Source organism: Grus americana, chromosome 9 (assembly GCF_028858705.1).
Source record: "Grus americana isolate bGruAme1 chromosome 9, bGruAme1.mat, whole genome shotgun sequence".
In the NCBI taxonomy this organism is placed as follows: Eukaryota; Metazoa; Chordata; class Aves; order Gruiformes; family Gruidae; genus Grus; species Grus americana.
In genome coordinates, this window is record NC_072860.1 from 19,861,113 (window position 1) to 19,877,599 (window position 16,487).

General features: G+C 50.1%; 1 protein-coding gene and 1 long non-coding RNA gene across 3 annotated transcripts in view; both read right to left on the minus strand.

The window, feature by feature from the left end:
- The window catches only part of LOC129210179 (uncharacterized), a 48,765-nt gene extending 32,502 nt beyond the window's left edge, over positions 1 to 16,263 (minus strand). For both annotated transcript variants that reach the window (XR_008578341.1, XR_008578340.1), the window contains exon 1: positions 15,993 to 16,263. This is a non-coding gene — a long non-coding RNA (uncharacterized LOC129210179). The remainder of the gene's footprint in view (positions 1 to 15,992) is intronic.
- Positions 3,185 to 5,618, minus strand: SOX2 (SRY-box transcription factor 2). The gene has a single exon (XM_054835837.1). The coding sequence runs from the start codon at positions 5,159 to 5,161 to the stop codon at positions 4,214 to 4,216; it is 948 nt and encodes a 315-aa protein (XP_054691812.1). The 5' UTR covers positions 5,162 to 5,618; the 3' UTR covers positions 3,185 to 4,213.
- Positions 16,264 to 16,487: the final 224 nt, after the last annotated feature.

Genomic DNA, 16,487 nt, shown 5'->3' on the forward strand with positions numbered 1-16,487 from the left:
TTAAATAACTGAAGTGTATCTAATCACACCTATCAGTAATGGGCCTTTTTCTTTCAGTGGGACCTATATTATATACTACTTAAATTGCTGAGCTATCTACCTCCTATTCGGAGACAGATATACAGGTCTGCTACCCGTTGGAGACGAGGAGGAATTAATCTGTAGAGAGAACACGCTGCTGCGGCTATCATCGCCATCCTCGATGTCCCACCCGGCACCAGTGGGCATCTCAAAGAATAAAACAAATATGTTTTCGGCCGAGAAAAGTCTGATGGCAGCCGGCAGCCGCTCGCCCTGTCGCTGGAGCAGGAGCTGCGAGGCAGAGAGCCTCTCCCCAGGTCCCCCACCGCAAGAAGCTGTCGGTTGCAGAAATAAGTACAGCTATTACAACCAAATCTACTAACAGTCTAAATAATTAATTGAACCATTGCTCTTTGACCCTTGGAAAGTCCAGTAGGGACCCGTTTGTAGTAATAATACCCCCGAATGAGCCCTTGTCAAATATTCATTTAGTGGTTAATGTGAGCGATTTCCCCCTGGGACAGTCTGTAATACCAGCTTCCCAGCTTTGGCAAGAAACCTTGCTAATCTACCTCTCCAGTTCCGCAAAATATTTTAACACCCCGGTCCTTAAAAAGCCGTAAAAAAATCACAGGGGAAACTATAATCTTATCCTTGGGTTCATTTCGGCTCTGTAGAAGGTTAGCAAAACATTACACTGGTGCTCTTGGACGGAGCATCACCCTGGCTATAAAGCACACAGCAATTCACCAGAGGGAAAACACGGAGAAGCCAGAAGCTCTTCAACAACCAAAATAAAAACATATTCACGAGCTCTGCTGCACGTTTCAGCTGCCATAAACGAAAGCCCAGGATAATGGCTTAGGTGTAAATGGGGTTATTGAATGTGTTGAATTTAAAATTAGCAGTGGACAATGGCGTTCCTCCAAGTAACACTTTAAAAATAAAATCGTTCAGCTGTACGTGTAAAATGCTTTCGGTTATCCTCTCTAAACGGATAAACGGATGGATGGATGGATGTAAGGAATCTGTCCAAGGGAGATCAGGTTTCAACAACATATATTCCACATCGTACTCCGAAATCTAAGCTTAAACAAATTGCCCATATAAAAAGTTGCTGAATTCACTAAGCCTGAATATGTGGCTTAGTGCCTTTTGTTTAATGGTATTAGCTCGCCTTCTCTATGCGAATTGTAAAAGGACCAATATTTCCAACTACCCCCCTCGAATATTTTAGTTAGCACTTCAAAAAGGGACCAGGTTTTATTGCTGTTAATTGGCTAAGATTCGCTTCTTAAAAATGGAATCGCGATATCGATTGGGATAAAACCTCGTTCTCTTTTCTCAGCGAGGAGAGCGGGAGCGGGGATGTGGGCTCGTTATCACGTGAATAATCCCCAGACGCATTGCAAACGCTCACAGCTCTGAAAAAAGAATATTTTACTCGTTGCATTAACGTAAAAGAAATAGAAAAGGTTGGGAATCTGCAAGAATTGCTGTGCTGCCCAAGTACTGCGACGGTGCAGAAATAAAAGGCACAAAGGGAGCTAAACTACAAAACCAGGCAGCGAGCAAAACTCCACATCTCCTAGTCTGGCAATGTTAGTTGTCATCTGGACACCAGGCTTCAAGGATGGAGGCCAGAACTGAGCCTAGGAAATATCACTGCCAAATAAAAGCCACAACCAGCCAGGTAACTTTTTTGTGTGGGTTTTGTTTTGGTGGGGTTTTCGGGTGGTTTTTTCTGCCTTTTTCTTCCCCAAGCTAAAGCAAAATCCAGTGACCGACAAGAAATACTAGAGAGAAAAGCTGAGCAACACTTGCCCCCATGACGGAGTGCCCACTTTGTGCCTTGCCTAAGCCAACCATCACATTCTTTCCTTGCCATGCACAACATGCCATTAGCAGAAGACACGACCAGTCTGCAATCACAGTGCCCCTATTTTCGTATTATTATTGTTATGATTATTGTTGATAATGTTATTATTATTGTTACTACTACTACTATTATCTCTCTCATGCGCGTTTCCCAAGGGAAACCGCAGCCGCGTTAGCGGCACCAAATAAACCTTGGGGCTTCAAGGGGAGGAACACGGGCTGCCGCAGCGGCTGCTCAGCTCTGCTGCCCGCCGCCCCCTGCCCCTGCCCTGCCCGGGGCGACGGGCCCTGTCTCCGGCCAGAGCGCGGCCGCCAGCGCGCAGCAGCGCGGAGCCGTGTCCTCGGCGATTGCGGTTACAACTGTACAAAGTAAAACTCTACCTGGCACGGATGGCGGATCTCTCCTCCTATTTGGCGGGCGCCACCGCTTCCCTTTGGGCCTTGTGACCGGCTGCAGAGAGTGTCCGAAACGGGGCTACACCGCGCTGGCAATTTAAGAATATAGGATTCAAGAAAGAGCTGTGATAAAGCGTGAAAGTCTTTGGCATTCGATTGTTTTTTGTTTGTTTGTTCGCTTCTTTTTTGTTTCTTACCTTTGCTCGGACAAGCCCACCCCCGCCCCCACCTCTCACCTCCTCCTGCGCTGCCCAGAAGCCAGGAGAGGAAAGTTTGGGAAGTCCCGAACAAAGGGAGCGGGGAGCGCTCAGCCCCCCGCCAGCGCCGCGCCGCAGCTGCAGCCGCCAGGCCGGCCGCGTTACGGTTCCCAGCCGTGAAAAAGCCGGCTCCCCTCCTGCATGCCCCAGAGGAAGAAGGCACCGTTGGGAAAAGAGAAAAATAAATTATCTGTATATGCAAACAAGGCGCCCGCTCGCAGTGCCCCTGGCCGGGCTACCGTTCCCGCACCGGCTCCGTGCCCCGCCAGCCCCGGCTCGGCCCCGCCGGAGGCAACAAGTGGTCAAAAGCAGCCGAGTCCGAAGCCTCCCTTAACCCATCGCACCCGGCTTCCTCGGAAGGGAAGGAAATTGGGAAACGAGCGTCTCACTCCGCATTCCCGTCCCCCCGAAGGAGACACAGGCAGTTACTCCATTAAAGCTATCGTACTTTCTCTCCCTCTCTCTATACATACATATAAAAATATTCATGCGTTATATATATCGCTGAATTATTTATCGTACTCGGTTGGCTACGATGATACCTTCAACTGCATGAATTATTTAAAAAACATCTTGCGTTACAAAAATAAATCCAAGACTCAAGCGGAACTTCAGTGTCCATATGTCAAAAATTTATTTATCTCAAACTGTGCATAATGGAGTAAAAACTTAACTTGAATATGTACCTGTTATAAGGATGGTATTAGTTCAAATATATACATGGACTGTCGGCAGACTGATTTCAAATAATACAGAGCCGAATCTTTAAAATACAACTACGGAAAATGAGGAAAAAAAAGAACTTAAAATATCATCACAATAAATTTACAGAAATATTACAAACCATAAGAAAATATTTCAAACACAGTAATTTCAGGGGTTTTTTTCTTTTTTTTTTTTTCTTTTCTTTGAACAGGATGAAGTCTGGAAACAAAAAGTTATTATAAATTAACAAACGGCGTGTGAACCTGCATGGCAATTTTTGCTTTTTAACAAGAAGTAAAAAAAAAAAAAAAAAATTTAGTACGATCTAAACGTTTGCCCTTTTACAGCAAACCAAGCCCATGGTTCGCAAGTACTCATCCCACCTTTTTTTGTCTTTTGTACAATTTCTAAAACAATTTAAATGTCCAAATGCTGTAAAATAATTTCCTCTCCTCTCGCAGCTGCTATAAATTCAGCTGCCAAAGCCACAATGCTCCAAGTAGACTCTATTTTTAAAAAATAATTGGCAAATTCGCGAGATTTTTTTCTTCTATATTATCAATGGACATTCTGATTGCCATGTTTCTTTTGATAAATACTGTACAAAAGTTGCCTGCAAATATTAAAACATTTTCCTCTTCGCTCTTTGAGTCTAGCTCTAAATATTATTGGTAAAGACTTTTGCAAACATTCTGCAAAGTTCCTACCGTTTTCACTAGAACTTTTTAAAAGTTTTGTGTAGTTGCTTCCCCTCCGAGATCTATACAAGTTCCGTGTCGGTTTAATTTCTCCCCCCACCTCCCATCCCTCCCCCCCCCCCCACCCGCCCCGAGTTTTCTCTGTACAAAAATAGTCCAAAAAAAAAAAAGTCCAGAATTTCTAATAAAAGTTTTTTTGTTGTTTGTTTTGTTTAGTTTTCCTTCCCCCACCCCCCCACCCCCCCCGGCCCCTTTGTCTTACATATGTGATAGAGGGAGTGTGCCATTAATGGCTGTGCCAGGAACAGGTGCACTCTGGTAGTGTTGGGACATATGAAGTCTGCTTGGGGCAGCTGGTTCTGGTACTTCAGCACCTGGTAGATACATGCTGATCATGTCCCGAAGGTCCCCAGCTTGGCAAGGAGCCCTTGAATGAGACGAGGAAGTGACTACGGGGGGACTGGAGCTGGATTCCGTCTTGACTACCGAGCCCATGGAGCCCAGGGCCATGCCCGGGGTCCCTTGCTGGGAGTAAGACATGCTGTAGGTAGGCGATCCGTTCATGTAAGTCTGCGAGCTGGTCATGGAGTTGTACTGCAGGGCGCTCACGTCGTAGCGGTGCATGGGCTGCATCTGCGCCGCGTTGTGCGCGTTCAAGCCCGGGTGCTGCGGGTAGCCGAGCTGCTCTTGCATCATCCCATAGCCTCCGTTGGTCCAGCCGTTCATGTGCGCGTAACTGTCCATCCTCTGGTTCACCCCAGCTCCCAAGGTGGCCCCAACCCCTACCCCAGTCGTCATGGTATTTGTGCCCGGTGCCAGTAAGCCCCCTGGCAACGTGTACTTATCCTTCTTCATGAGGGTCTTGGTTTTCCTCCGGGGTCGGTATTTATAATCCGGGTGCTCCTTCATATGCAGAGCTCTGAGCCGCTTGGCTTCGTCAATGAAGGGTCTTTTTTCCGCCTCGGATAAAAGTTTCCACTCCGCCCCGAGCCGCTTGCTGATCTCGGAGTTGTGCATCTTCGGGTTCTCCTGGGCCATTTTCCGCCGCTGGCCGCGGGACCACACCATGAACGCGTTCATCGGGCGCTTGACCCGGTCCGGGCTGTTCTTCTGGTTGCTGGCAGCCGAGTTGGAGTTGCCTGTGCCTCCCCCCGAAGTTTGCTGGGGGGCGGGAGGTTTCAGCTCGGTTTCCATCATGTTGTACATTCAAACTACTTTTGCCTGGAACCAGCCTTGAGCAGAGAAGCGAGGAGCAGCCGCAGCGAAGTCCCAAGCCGGACTTTTTTTTTTTTTTTTTTTTTCCTAGGGAGGGGTAGGAAAGGGGGGAGGGGGACTCCCCAAAACCACACTTGGATCAAGATCAGGATCTTCCTCTTCGCTGATGGATTAATAATGCCAATAACTGCTATTATTACCGCCGGAGCCTTGATTTTAAAAAACTTCTTCTTCCTCCTTTTTCCCTTTTCTCTGCCTGCCGCTCGCTCTCTCTCTCTCTCTCTCTCTCCACCTCAGTCTTAAAGAGCCAGCAAACTACTTTACCCCCTTTTGCAAACACACACACTCTCTCTCTCTGCCTTGACAACTCCTGATACTTTTTTGAACAAGTTAATAGACAACCATCCATGTGATGGGGGCTTGTCAGGGAATAAATGTGTTCGCCCCGGCCAATCAGCGCGCGGCGGCTCCGCCACTGAGGACAAGTCTCTACCCCTGGTTTTGCATGAAACGGGGCGGGGGCTCGGAGCCGCCGGGACGGCTCGGCGGGGGAGGCGGGCCCGGAGGCGGCCCAGGCAGCCACTGGGAAGCCTTTGTATCTCCCCTTCCAGCAACAGGTCACACACGCCTTTTGGAGGAAGTGGGTAAACAGCATTGTTGCTACGTGTTGGGGTTTTTTTTTGGTTTTGTGTGGTTTTTTTTTTTTAAAGTTGGTGTTGGCTTGGGGCTGGGAGAAGCCTTGGGGGGAGCGGAGCGGGAACGGCTTCCCTCCGGACCCCACTCCCCTTTGCCAGTGCCCCTCGGGATGGAGAGGCATCCTGGCTGCGCGGGGCCCTGCGTGTGCAGCGCTCGCCCTGTCCAGACCGGCCTAGCGCGCCGAGCCCTGGCCGCCGCGGGCGTGGGATCCCCGTGAAAACGGAGCCCTCCAAGCTGGGTCTTGCGCCGTGCCTCTCCCGGGCCGCCCTGCTGCCTGCCACCGCCGGGGAGCCGAGTTCGCACCGCACAGCTCGGGCAGAGGCTGTGTCTTTCTCCCGGCCATCCCCCGGGCCCTGCTCCGTTCCGGCCGTGGCACACAACGCCCAGCCCTTCCCTCCAGCCTCCCGCCTCGGAGGATGTGAGGCGTCCAGTGCAAACACGGGTCCCCTAAATGCCATCCCTGCAGAACATAAGCGAGGCAGGGACACCCTCTGCACGGGCTGGGGAGGGGGCCGGGGAGCGCTCCGACCCGCGGGCGCGGCCGCACCCGGCGGCGTAACGTGACCCCGCGTCCATTGTGCGGGAGCGGACGACGCTGGGTGGGCGCGCAGCGCGGGGGGAGCACGGCCCGGCGCTACAAATAGGTAGTTTTGTTTCTCTTGTTGTCACTACACGGGCCGCACAAAGCCCCGGCTAAGTTTACTTCCACTCTCTTGTTGGGATCTTTGTTGCTAAAACGCACTTGACGACAAAGGAAGGAGGGGAGAGAGGACGCGGAGTGGGAGGGGGGGGAGCCGCTCGCCTGTCCCGCTCCACGCGCGCCGCTGCCGCCGCGCCCGCCCCATCCGTGGTGCCGCGCGTCGCTCCGTGCCTCCCCCGCCTCGACGGGGCTGCTCCGCCTTTCGGTCCGATCCCCCTGACGGCGTTAAGCCGGAGGGGGTGAGGGGCGGCGGGGGACCCCCGAGCAGGGGGGCAGGGGCAGCGCCCGGGGCCCCGCGCGGGTTCAGCCGTGGCGCTGCGGCGCCCCCTGCCGGCCCGGCCGCGCCCCGGGCGGGGAGGCGCCGCCGGGAGAGGGACGGGGAGCCGGGGCGGGGGGAGGAAGGGACCGGGCAATTACACCCAATCTAAATAATAATAATAAAAAACCGCCAGCGAACAAGGATGCATCTTTTTCTATGTGTGGATTATGCAAATAAATCCTATCGGGTTTAATGTGTTTAATTGGAAAATGTATATATAACCCGTAGATAAGTGATAGGTTAAACCGTCGAAAAATAGGTGCAAATTACGAGATGTGGGATATAAACGGATTCTGATTGTCCAGACACTCCTGAGGGCACGGTGGCTGTTTACTTTGTCATTCTCCCTTTGGTCAGCAGTTCATAACATTATCCCCCCGCCCCAAAAAAATCTTAGGGATAATTAAGTTTGGGGAAAAAAAAAAAAGGGGTGTGGGGTGTGGGTGGGTGGGTGTCAGTGGTGTTTATTCCTCGTAATAAACTGAGAACTGAGGGCTGATGGTGCACAAGTAAAGCGTTATTTTTGCTCCGGCTGTAGCTGCAGGAGGTGCGTGGGGTGCGCGGCCCGGGGCTCCATGCAGAACTGGGGCAGCGTGGGCTGCCCTGTGCCCGCTGGAGGCCTTTCGGGCCCTGGCCCTTTCCTAATTGCATTTATCATACGAATAAAGGATGGGAAATGCCGAACAATTGTGTTATCGGCAGTATTTACAGCTCTATTTTAATTAACTGTTCTCATTATCGATGCAATAAACTATCTGGCTTATATACATAATAATGTAGTACAGGATACAAGGTAAGGGGCGATGGCTCTTTTGGGGCATTTTCTCCCTTTCCTCTGGGTATGGAGGTGTGCTTCGTTGGGAATACGTACACACAGAGGCGGAAGCAGAGGCAGACCGGGATGCTGGCTATAAAATAATAATCATAATAAAAAATTTAAATGGTCCCTGATTTTTCTGTATTAATGACAATAACATCATCACTCTCTGGAAGAATATAGCCACGTTGGAAGGGAGGCCTGCGAAGGGATGGTTTAATCTGAGTGGATTTAAAAAATCGTTGCCTTTGGTATAATTTATGGAAATGAAAAGTGCTTACATTAAACAAATAGTCTGCAAATGTTCTCAGTGATGGGCTCTGCGGCACACACACTGTTATTTCCAGGTTATGAGTTTCTTTAAAAGAAAATGCATGTTAACTACTTGGATTTTATGTATTTATTGTTCTAATACTCGCCGATTTCTCTAAAAGCCCTAAGGATACAACCTATCGTGTTAACTGTATCGGAAAGAATATACGCATTTTCATATTATTTTTTTCCTGAACCTACTAGTAACCAATCTAAAGCAAACTATTAAGCAGTCTTGTGGAGATGGGAGATTGCAGCTCCATTTTTTGTTCTTAGCTGCAAATAGAGGTTTAACTTGCAGTAATTAGGTGAGAACTAGCCAAGCATCTTACTATTATGATGCTTGTTAAAAACGCTTCTTTTCTGCATCTGCATTTGAGTGTGTTCCCCTCCACTCTTAATCTTCTTATGGAAATGAAGGCGAACGGCAGGGAACCTGCAGAGACTTAGAGAATGTCCTTGTTAACTGGAATTTCTCAGCATTGCTAATTAGCAGAGTTTGACGACCACCAGTATTGGGGAAAGCTCTGTTTAGCCACTCACAAACCCTTCCGAGGAAGAGCAGACTAATTTTATTTTGTAATTAAAATCTGAAAAGGGCCCTATTTGACAGTTAGGGCTATGAGAGTTTTATCTCCCTGTGAAATAATTACTGCCTTGATAACTCAATTTTCTGCAAAATGTCAACTGTGAGCTCTAAAAGTTTTAATTTCATTACGTTAAAAAAAATAAAATACGAAGACGAAAACGTATAGAGAAATTTCCTCTTCCCCATTGATGCTGTAACAGCCCAGTCCTCAGGAGCCGAAGTTGGCCAGGGAAGTTTCACCGCACTAACTATATCCCAATCTCTGGGGAATTTCAAATATCACATGGTGAGTTTGCGTTAGTGTCCCGAGGAAAAGTTGGGGAGATATACCCTGAAATGCCCTAGAATAAAAAAACCCCACATTTCCAGTGGGTATGGAGCCAGCGAGGGGGTAGGGGCCACGGACGGTGAAGGGGCAGGAGGAGCCCCGCTGCCCGACCCGCCAAAGTCACCTTTCCCCAGCCTCCTGAACGCTCCCGAAGTGGGAAAAATGCGAGATTTCCTCAGACAAACAAATATTTCACACGGCGACGGAGGGAGACCCAGGGACAACCGCCGGGCACTGGGGAAAAAAAAAAAAAAAAAAAAAAGAGCTCAAATAAACTTCAAAAGTTTGGCGGGGCTGAGCGTGGGGAGGGCGGCGGCGCGTCCAGCTCGCGTTCCGCCGGGGCTCCCCGCCGCTGCCCGGGCCCGGCCCGGCCCGGGCCACCCTCTCTGCGAGGCCCGAGGGCGACTGTTAAGGGAATCTGGGGGAACCGAAGCGTTGGAGCAAGTGTAATCCACTCTGCTTACGTTTTGGATATTTTTTATTATTATTTAAAACGGTTTAATCTCCTTTTTGTCCCTGCCTGTCCAGCAAGTAGCCCGATTGTCGCTCTTAGAAGTGGCATTACACGTACAAACCAACGAGGGGGGCGAGTCACAACCGCTCCCGCCAGACCCCATTTCGCCCAATAATTTCATTCAAGGGCTCTAAGGACCCTTGAAAGCCGGGGAATGCAGAGGGAGCTCCGCGTTCCTCCCGGCCTCCCCTTTCATCCTCCTTCTCCCTAATGAAACCGCAGGGCGAGCACACGTGCGGCCGGGCGTCCAGCGCACTGCCCGAGCCCCCTCCGAGCCGCGGGGCCCGGGGACACCGGGGGGACACCGGGGGGACACCGGGGGGACACCGGGGGAAGCCAGGGGCGGCGGCGGCGGCTCTCCTGCGCCGCTGGTCTCTCCCGTAGCCCGCCCGCGGCGGCGGGTACCGCCGTGCCCTCCGAGCGGCCCCTCTGCCACCTCCCCTCCCGCATGCATGAACGCGCGGCTGCTGGGGGGTTAGCGCGTTAAAAAACAAATCCCGGGGAGGTTTCGGGGGGGGGGGGGGAAAGAGAGAGAGAGAAAAAAAAAAGAAAAAAGAAAAAGAACCGGCTCCACCTTTCTCCAGTGCTACGAGAAGTAAAATAAAATAGTAATAATAAAAAAAGCTCAGATCTTGGGACGAGTTTAACGTATAGAATAAACAGCAGAAAAGCCGACTCACACACCACCTCTCAAAGTCGCTTTCAAAAGGCTTCTCAATAAATGGGGAAGCCGATTGTCCAAACACGCTTCCAGGACTCTTCATAAATAGCCAACAGCCTCCTCAAACTCTCCGCGATTTTTTCCCTGCATTTAAAATAACACTCCCCGGACCTCCTTCCCAGAGGAGAGTATAATTAAAGCCCATACTTTTTCTTACATGACCTTAAAAATAAATCAGAAAATCAAGCACCAGTGGCGAGGATAAACTCAGGAATTACTGCACAACATAACAGGGTGAAATTACAGTTGAATGTAGGCCCTTTAGCAGGAAGGCAACCCCCTCGAGTAGGATCCTTTTTGGCAGTCTATTTAAAGTTATCTTTCCTTCCTAGTTTTATAAGAACAAATGAGTTTTCTTTTCCCATTGTAGTTGAATGAACTCATGTATATTAAACACAAAACCCCTCCTGAAGAACGCTAACTGCTTTGCTTAAACCCACAAAGGCCCAAAAATCCAGAATTGAAGGTCTCCAATTCCTGCCTAAGTCCCCTTAACTCTCTCAGGCTCGCAGTAGAGAGAGATTTGGGACATTTTCTCAAAGTCTTAATGCCTGGAAGGGGCTATCTCAAATAGAGATGTATTGTCTTTTGCTAAAGATGAGGCTTCTATTTTATTTCCCTCTTTCCCCTTCACCATCTTTGTGTTGACTTAAGAAAATAATGGTGTAAAAAAGTGTCTGTTCATGGGATCACACGTGTCGCCCAAATCAAATGAAGTCCTCTTTGGCCCCAGCGCAATTTTGATGGAATTATTCTGGCTCCTCCATTGAATTCACACCGTTTCCCAAAGAAGCTCTGGCAGTTTCAATGGGAACGCCTGAAGCACAGCCTGGGGTGCTTCAAGGTTGCTTCTCTCCTCAGCGCACCTCAAACCCTGGCATCCCGAGGCATGGTTTGAAAAGTACATTAAAAAAAAAAAGGGGGGGGGGGAGAAGAAAAAAAAAAAGCCCTTTCCAGTGATTCTCAGATCACTGACACGATCGCCCATAATGGAGCCAAGACGGTGACTTTTATCTCGCTGTTCCTCATAGTCCTTAATTTGGAGCTCATTGACAGGACAGACGGTAATGACACTTTCAGAACTGTTATGGTCTGGAGTGACAATCTCTCCATCTCGTCCATGGTTTATTGACACGATGGGCTCATTGTGTCAACTTAGGCTTGTGATTTCAGAATTCTCCAGCGACGGGCTCGTTGGGGGGATTTTAATTCAAATTATAGACTAGCTGTCTATACTGTGAATTCATATTTAGACGGCGCTTAATCGGAGCAGAGAGACGATGCTAAAAATAACAACAACACTTCCCATGTGTCTGTTCACTGTCCTCCATCCAAACACCTGAAAGAGCCTTTGTCGGAGGAAGCCCGGGTGCATGAGAGGGAGGCGAGGGTGCCTCAGGCCGCGGGAGGGGAAAGGCAGCTCCCCCGAGGCAGCAAAGGAGCCTGGCTGCCTCCTCGGCATCCTCCACCCAGGCTTAGGCCATGGATGTGTGTGCCACCAGTGGAAACAGGAGAAGCGTTTTAGGCACGTAAAGCTCTGGAGCACCTCTGAGGTTGGGTTGGGGGTGTGGGTGGGTGTTGAGGGGTATCACAGCCCTTTTTCCGTGGAAACGATGGGGCTGCTCCAAACACCCTGCCTGTCCCCGCAGAAGCCTTCCCGGTTGGGCCGGAAAAACGTGGGGCAAAAGGCCCACGGGAGTGTCCACCGGGCTCAGCTTGCTCCAGCGGCGGGAAGGGCAGGGACAGTGCTGCGGGCAGGCAGGTGCTCAAGGCAGCATGTGCCAGGGAGAGACTGAGGGATAAGAAAAAAAAAGTAAAGTGGGAAACTGGCGTTTGAAGTGGCTCTTCTGGTTTGTTTCTTCAAGTCTCCCCTTCCACCGCTCGAGAGAGAGCTGTAGGAACTGCCAGCATCCAAAAAACCTCCTTCCAAAAGAGATAACTAAAAATGCACTTTTCCTCCAGGTGGAGATGAATGAGAACAAGCACAGAGCTAGCCCCCTCCCTTCCCCCCCCCCCCCCCCCTTGCTGCCAGCTGTCTGCCAAGCCTGGGACCCGATCCCCGATTTACAGCATTTGCTCCCTTGAGTAACGTCCGCAGAATAAAACCCGGCAGCTGAGTTACAAACTGAGCCCAGGAAAACCGCATTTTGGTTAAAGCAATCACCCGGGACCCTTGATTTTATGTGCCAACTTCTGCCCTTAGGGGAGTTTACGACCCCTTTACAGCCCCCCTCGCAACTGCTGTTTTTAAGGGGGGCACTAACAGCCCCTCTCCTGGAACCGAGTTAATCATTCACCTTTTAGCAGGAGTCACTACATTTTTTGTAAAGTGCCTCCTGACGTTAAACCATGTGTACCAACCGCTCTGTATTTTTTCCGTTTCCTGTGGTAATTGACATATAATATCTCTGCTTATAGCTAGCTTGACAGATCTATACAGATGTATATTTTTGTTTAATTTCAGAGTTATATATACCCAACGCATGCTAACTAAAGAAACAGTAAAGGAAATCTGGGAATTCCGTTGTGCAGGAAATCTGTGCAGGACTCTTGCTATTATTTATAGAAAATGCTATGTCTTTATTTTGGGCGCTCTTACTACAGAATTGCCTTATTAGGAGTCTCAAGCGGAGATCAAACTGAGAGAATGGAGAAAGTATACTCAGCGCGACAAACAATACTCTTTTATAAAAATCTATTCGTATGTAATTTCTAAAGTGAAAAGTTTATTGTGAGACCAACAACCACAGGATTCATTTAATAGAAAAACTGCGGCGTTATGACTTTCATCCAGGCTGTCAACAGGAGATACGAAATAACCCAAATTTAGCAGAAATAATTTGGTATCCATTAGTATTTCTCTTCGCACGCAAGATGCATAAACCGTGCTGGGTCTTACCGCAACTCGCAAATACCGCCGCTAAATGCACTACACAGAGCTACGCAGATGCCTATAAAAGAAGTAGCTAATTCATCTAAAAAGTTGGTGACAATGTAGCACTTCACATATTTTGGCTAATCGTTTTATATCACCCAGGTTTCTTTTAAATCTATCATCTCCACAGTGAGGAAGAAAAAACCCACTCCAGGCATTCACTTAAGATAACACTTCTTCCTTTTCCAGGAATTGGGGGAGGGGGTGTTTATTTTGCTAGTGGTTTTTTTTTTTTTTGGGGGGGGGGGAGGTGAGACAACTTTATTGCTTCGGATTTAAACATATACCATTTTAGAAATTTTTTCCTTTACGAAAAGGAAACGCTCAACGCTGCTTACAAGCAACACCTGTCAATGCTGACTTATTTAAGACACCTTAGGAGGAAAACACAAGCACAAGCCTCTGAAAGGCTGGAGTTTGCTGACAGCTCTGGAACACCGAAATTGGGAACGAGGAAAAATTCCTCCTTATATCTGTGCCTAATGCTACTAATAAAGAAGTTGGTGTCCTGAGGATGCCCCGCTGCCCGGCGAGCAGAGCCCGAGCTGGCGGCGCGGTCCGGCAGCAGCACCCCTGTTCTTCCTAGGTGTGGGAATGCAACATATATCGACATTTCTGTAGGACCCAGGCTTTCGGAAAGCTCTGCTTAGAAACAAATCTGTGGCATTTAAATTTTTTTTAAATGTTTGCATATCCACAGAGCAAACAGCACAAGCTGGAGGCGGCTTCCCCTTCCGTGATTTCTGGACTGGGCTATATTCTCACCCTGCCTGTCCCTACTCTTCCCCGTGCTTACTTTAACGCCCCCCCCCCAGCGATTCCAAACCACTTCCAGGCGCCGGCTTCTCGCCTTCCCTTTAATCCTTTCCACGCGCTCTTGTTCTAATTGCGGGCGCGCTCTCTCCCGCGGAAGTTTCCCGCGGGCAGCAGGGAGCCCCTGGCGCGGCCGACAGGGGGCGCCGCCACCCGCGCTCGGCGCCGCCTCCCGCCCGGTGCGGCCCCGGAAGAGGGGGAGAGCCCGGAGCTTAGCGGGGTCGAGTACAGATCTTTAGTCTTCGTGGATAAAAAGAGATTAAAGGCTAAATTCTCTCTCTCTCTTTTTTTTTTTGTATCAATTTTAACCAACTACGAAAATGTAGAGCTTTTATCCTTTGATGTTTCCCAGAAAGAAACTGTTATATCGGTTGGGAAATTACATCGTTTCAGAGCCAGCGAACCAGCCGTGGAGTGGTAAAATAATTTAATTAAAAATAATAATAATATGAGAACCCGAGTTTCCGCAGAGGCACTTAAAAGCTGACACATGCCCCTCTGTCTCCCCTCTCCCTAGCGCTCCCAATATTTCCTGACTGCCGTTTGATGGGAATAATTAAAAATAAAATAAACCCACGCTAGATGGGGGCTCACATCTCTCGTTTGCAGCGCGCTGTCCTCACCCTGCCTCTACACGACCGGCCCCTGCCGCACAGCCCTGTTCTGAGGAGGCAGAACACCGCACAAAAGCAAATCGCTAAAATCATAAATCAAATGTTGGTCTTTTACCATATTAAGCATAAATAAAATTGTAACCGGCTACCCACTTTCCCCCTACTACAAAAACTCTTCACCTGTATTTAAATAGCACGTCTTTAATTACAGCAGTTGGGGATGTATGAGGCTGAAATGAAATTAGCAGTCATTACCAGTCCTTTAACTCTGTGGTGCTTTTGATCAGCACTAAATTAGCTTTCCAGTCCTAACAAAGGCTCTATAGCAAGCAGTGGGCTGTAAATAAGACAGCTCGACCTGCCCTCAACACCTTTTCTCTTGTCAATCACAGCTCTATCATTCAGCCCAAGATTAACCTTTATCTACCAAATTCTTACCCAAAAAAGAGAGGGGAAAAAGAGGGGGAAAATCCAACCTCAACTTTGCTAACTGTAACTAAAAAGAGCTTCCCTTTAAATGGTATTATAATGAGCCAAAATGTCAAAATCGATCTTTTCCCAACCCAAATTGCCGTGCACCAGAAGGCAGCGTTAGACCGAGGCAGTTAAATGTACTGATTTATCCTCAACTTCCCCGGGCACGGCCCCCCCGCGCCCTGCCCGGGGATGCACTGTGCCTCCCCTCCGGTGTAACCCCTCTTTCAGTGTGCAGGGCCCGGGGAGCCCCGCCGGGGCTGAACCCCCTTTCCCCGGGAGAGGGCTGGAAACCCGCAGCGCAGGCGGGGAGCGCCGCCGCCTCTCCGGCAGGAGGGTGCGGGTTGCGCGCCGCGCCGCCGACAGGGGGCGCCAAAGAGCAGCCGCCGCGGGGGGCCGCGCCAGCGCTGCGCGCCCAGGTAACCCCCGCCCGGGCCGCTGCACCGCACCCGCGCACAGCCCCGGCCGCCCCTGCGGAGCGCCCCAGCCGGAGGCACCTCCCGGCAAAGGAAATCGACAGCGCATCGCTCGAAGCTGCGGGATGGCTTAGTGACTGCCGCCGGTGGGATGCGCGCTGCGCAATTGGGACCTGCCCCCCCCCCCCCCCCCCCCCCCCGCTCCGCGGCTCACCCCAAGGGGGAACGGAAAATAACGGCCCCGTCTGAAACAGCCCTGGGGGGCGAGGGGAGTGTCCCGGCTCCGCTCCAACCCAGCGGTTACCCCCCGGGCCGTGTGCTCCGGGGGAGAGGGGCAGGCAGGGCAGAGGCAGACTGTGGAAGGGGAGCGCTTCTGCCCAGCGGTACGGTCGCGATCAACTACGGCGCAATTTCAGCCTAGCCCAAACCCGCACACGAGTCCCCGGGGTTAACGCTGTGGAGCTGGGAACGGCGGGTCGTAGGTGGGAGCTACGTTTCCAGATCATTTTAAAGGTCACGGGGGAGGAGGGGGGAAAAAAACTGTGAATGTCAAAGTTGTGCTGCAGCTACTTACATGTCGATGCCAGAGCAGGGTGGTGGCTAGTTAGCGCTTTGATTGGCAGCTTAAAGCGAAAGTCCGCGCGCACTCCTGAGCCCCGCTCAGCCCCGGGGGTCTGAGCACTTTTCACCGGACAGAGGCAGTTGAAGGAAGCTCGCACGTCCCCTTCTCTTCTCCTCTCCTCCTCCATCCAGGACAGAGAATGAATCCATTTCGGTTTTTCTTCCCCCGGCTGTCCTTCCGTTTGCCTACACATCCTCCAAGTCCTAGCCCTAGCTTTTAACTGCAGTCCCTGGAACAAGAGGGGAAAAAATCGTTTATGGCTTAAAAAATCCAAATGGCTGATTTTGTGTGTGTGTGTTATAAGAATGCACCCACAACAACAAAAAAGTCACTTCTCTGTCCCCCACCGTACAGCAGAAGAATAATAAAAAAGCTTTATATTTTTGCAGTGGGTATTCAAAGATAATTTGATGCCATTGTTTCTGCTACAGATGGTTCTTTTTAATA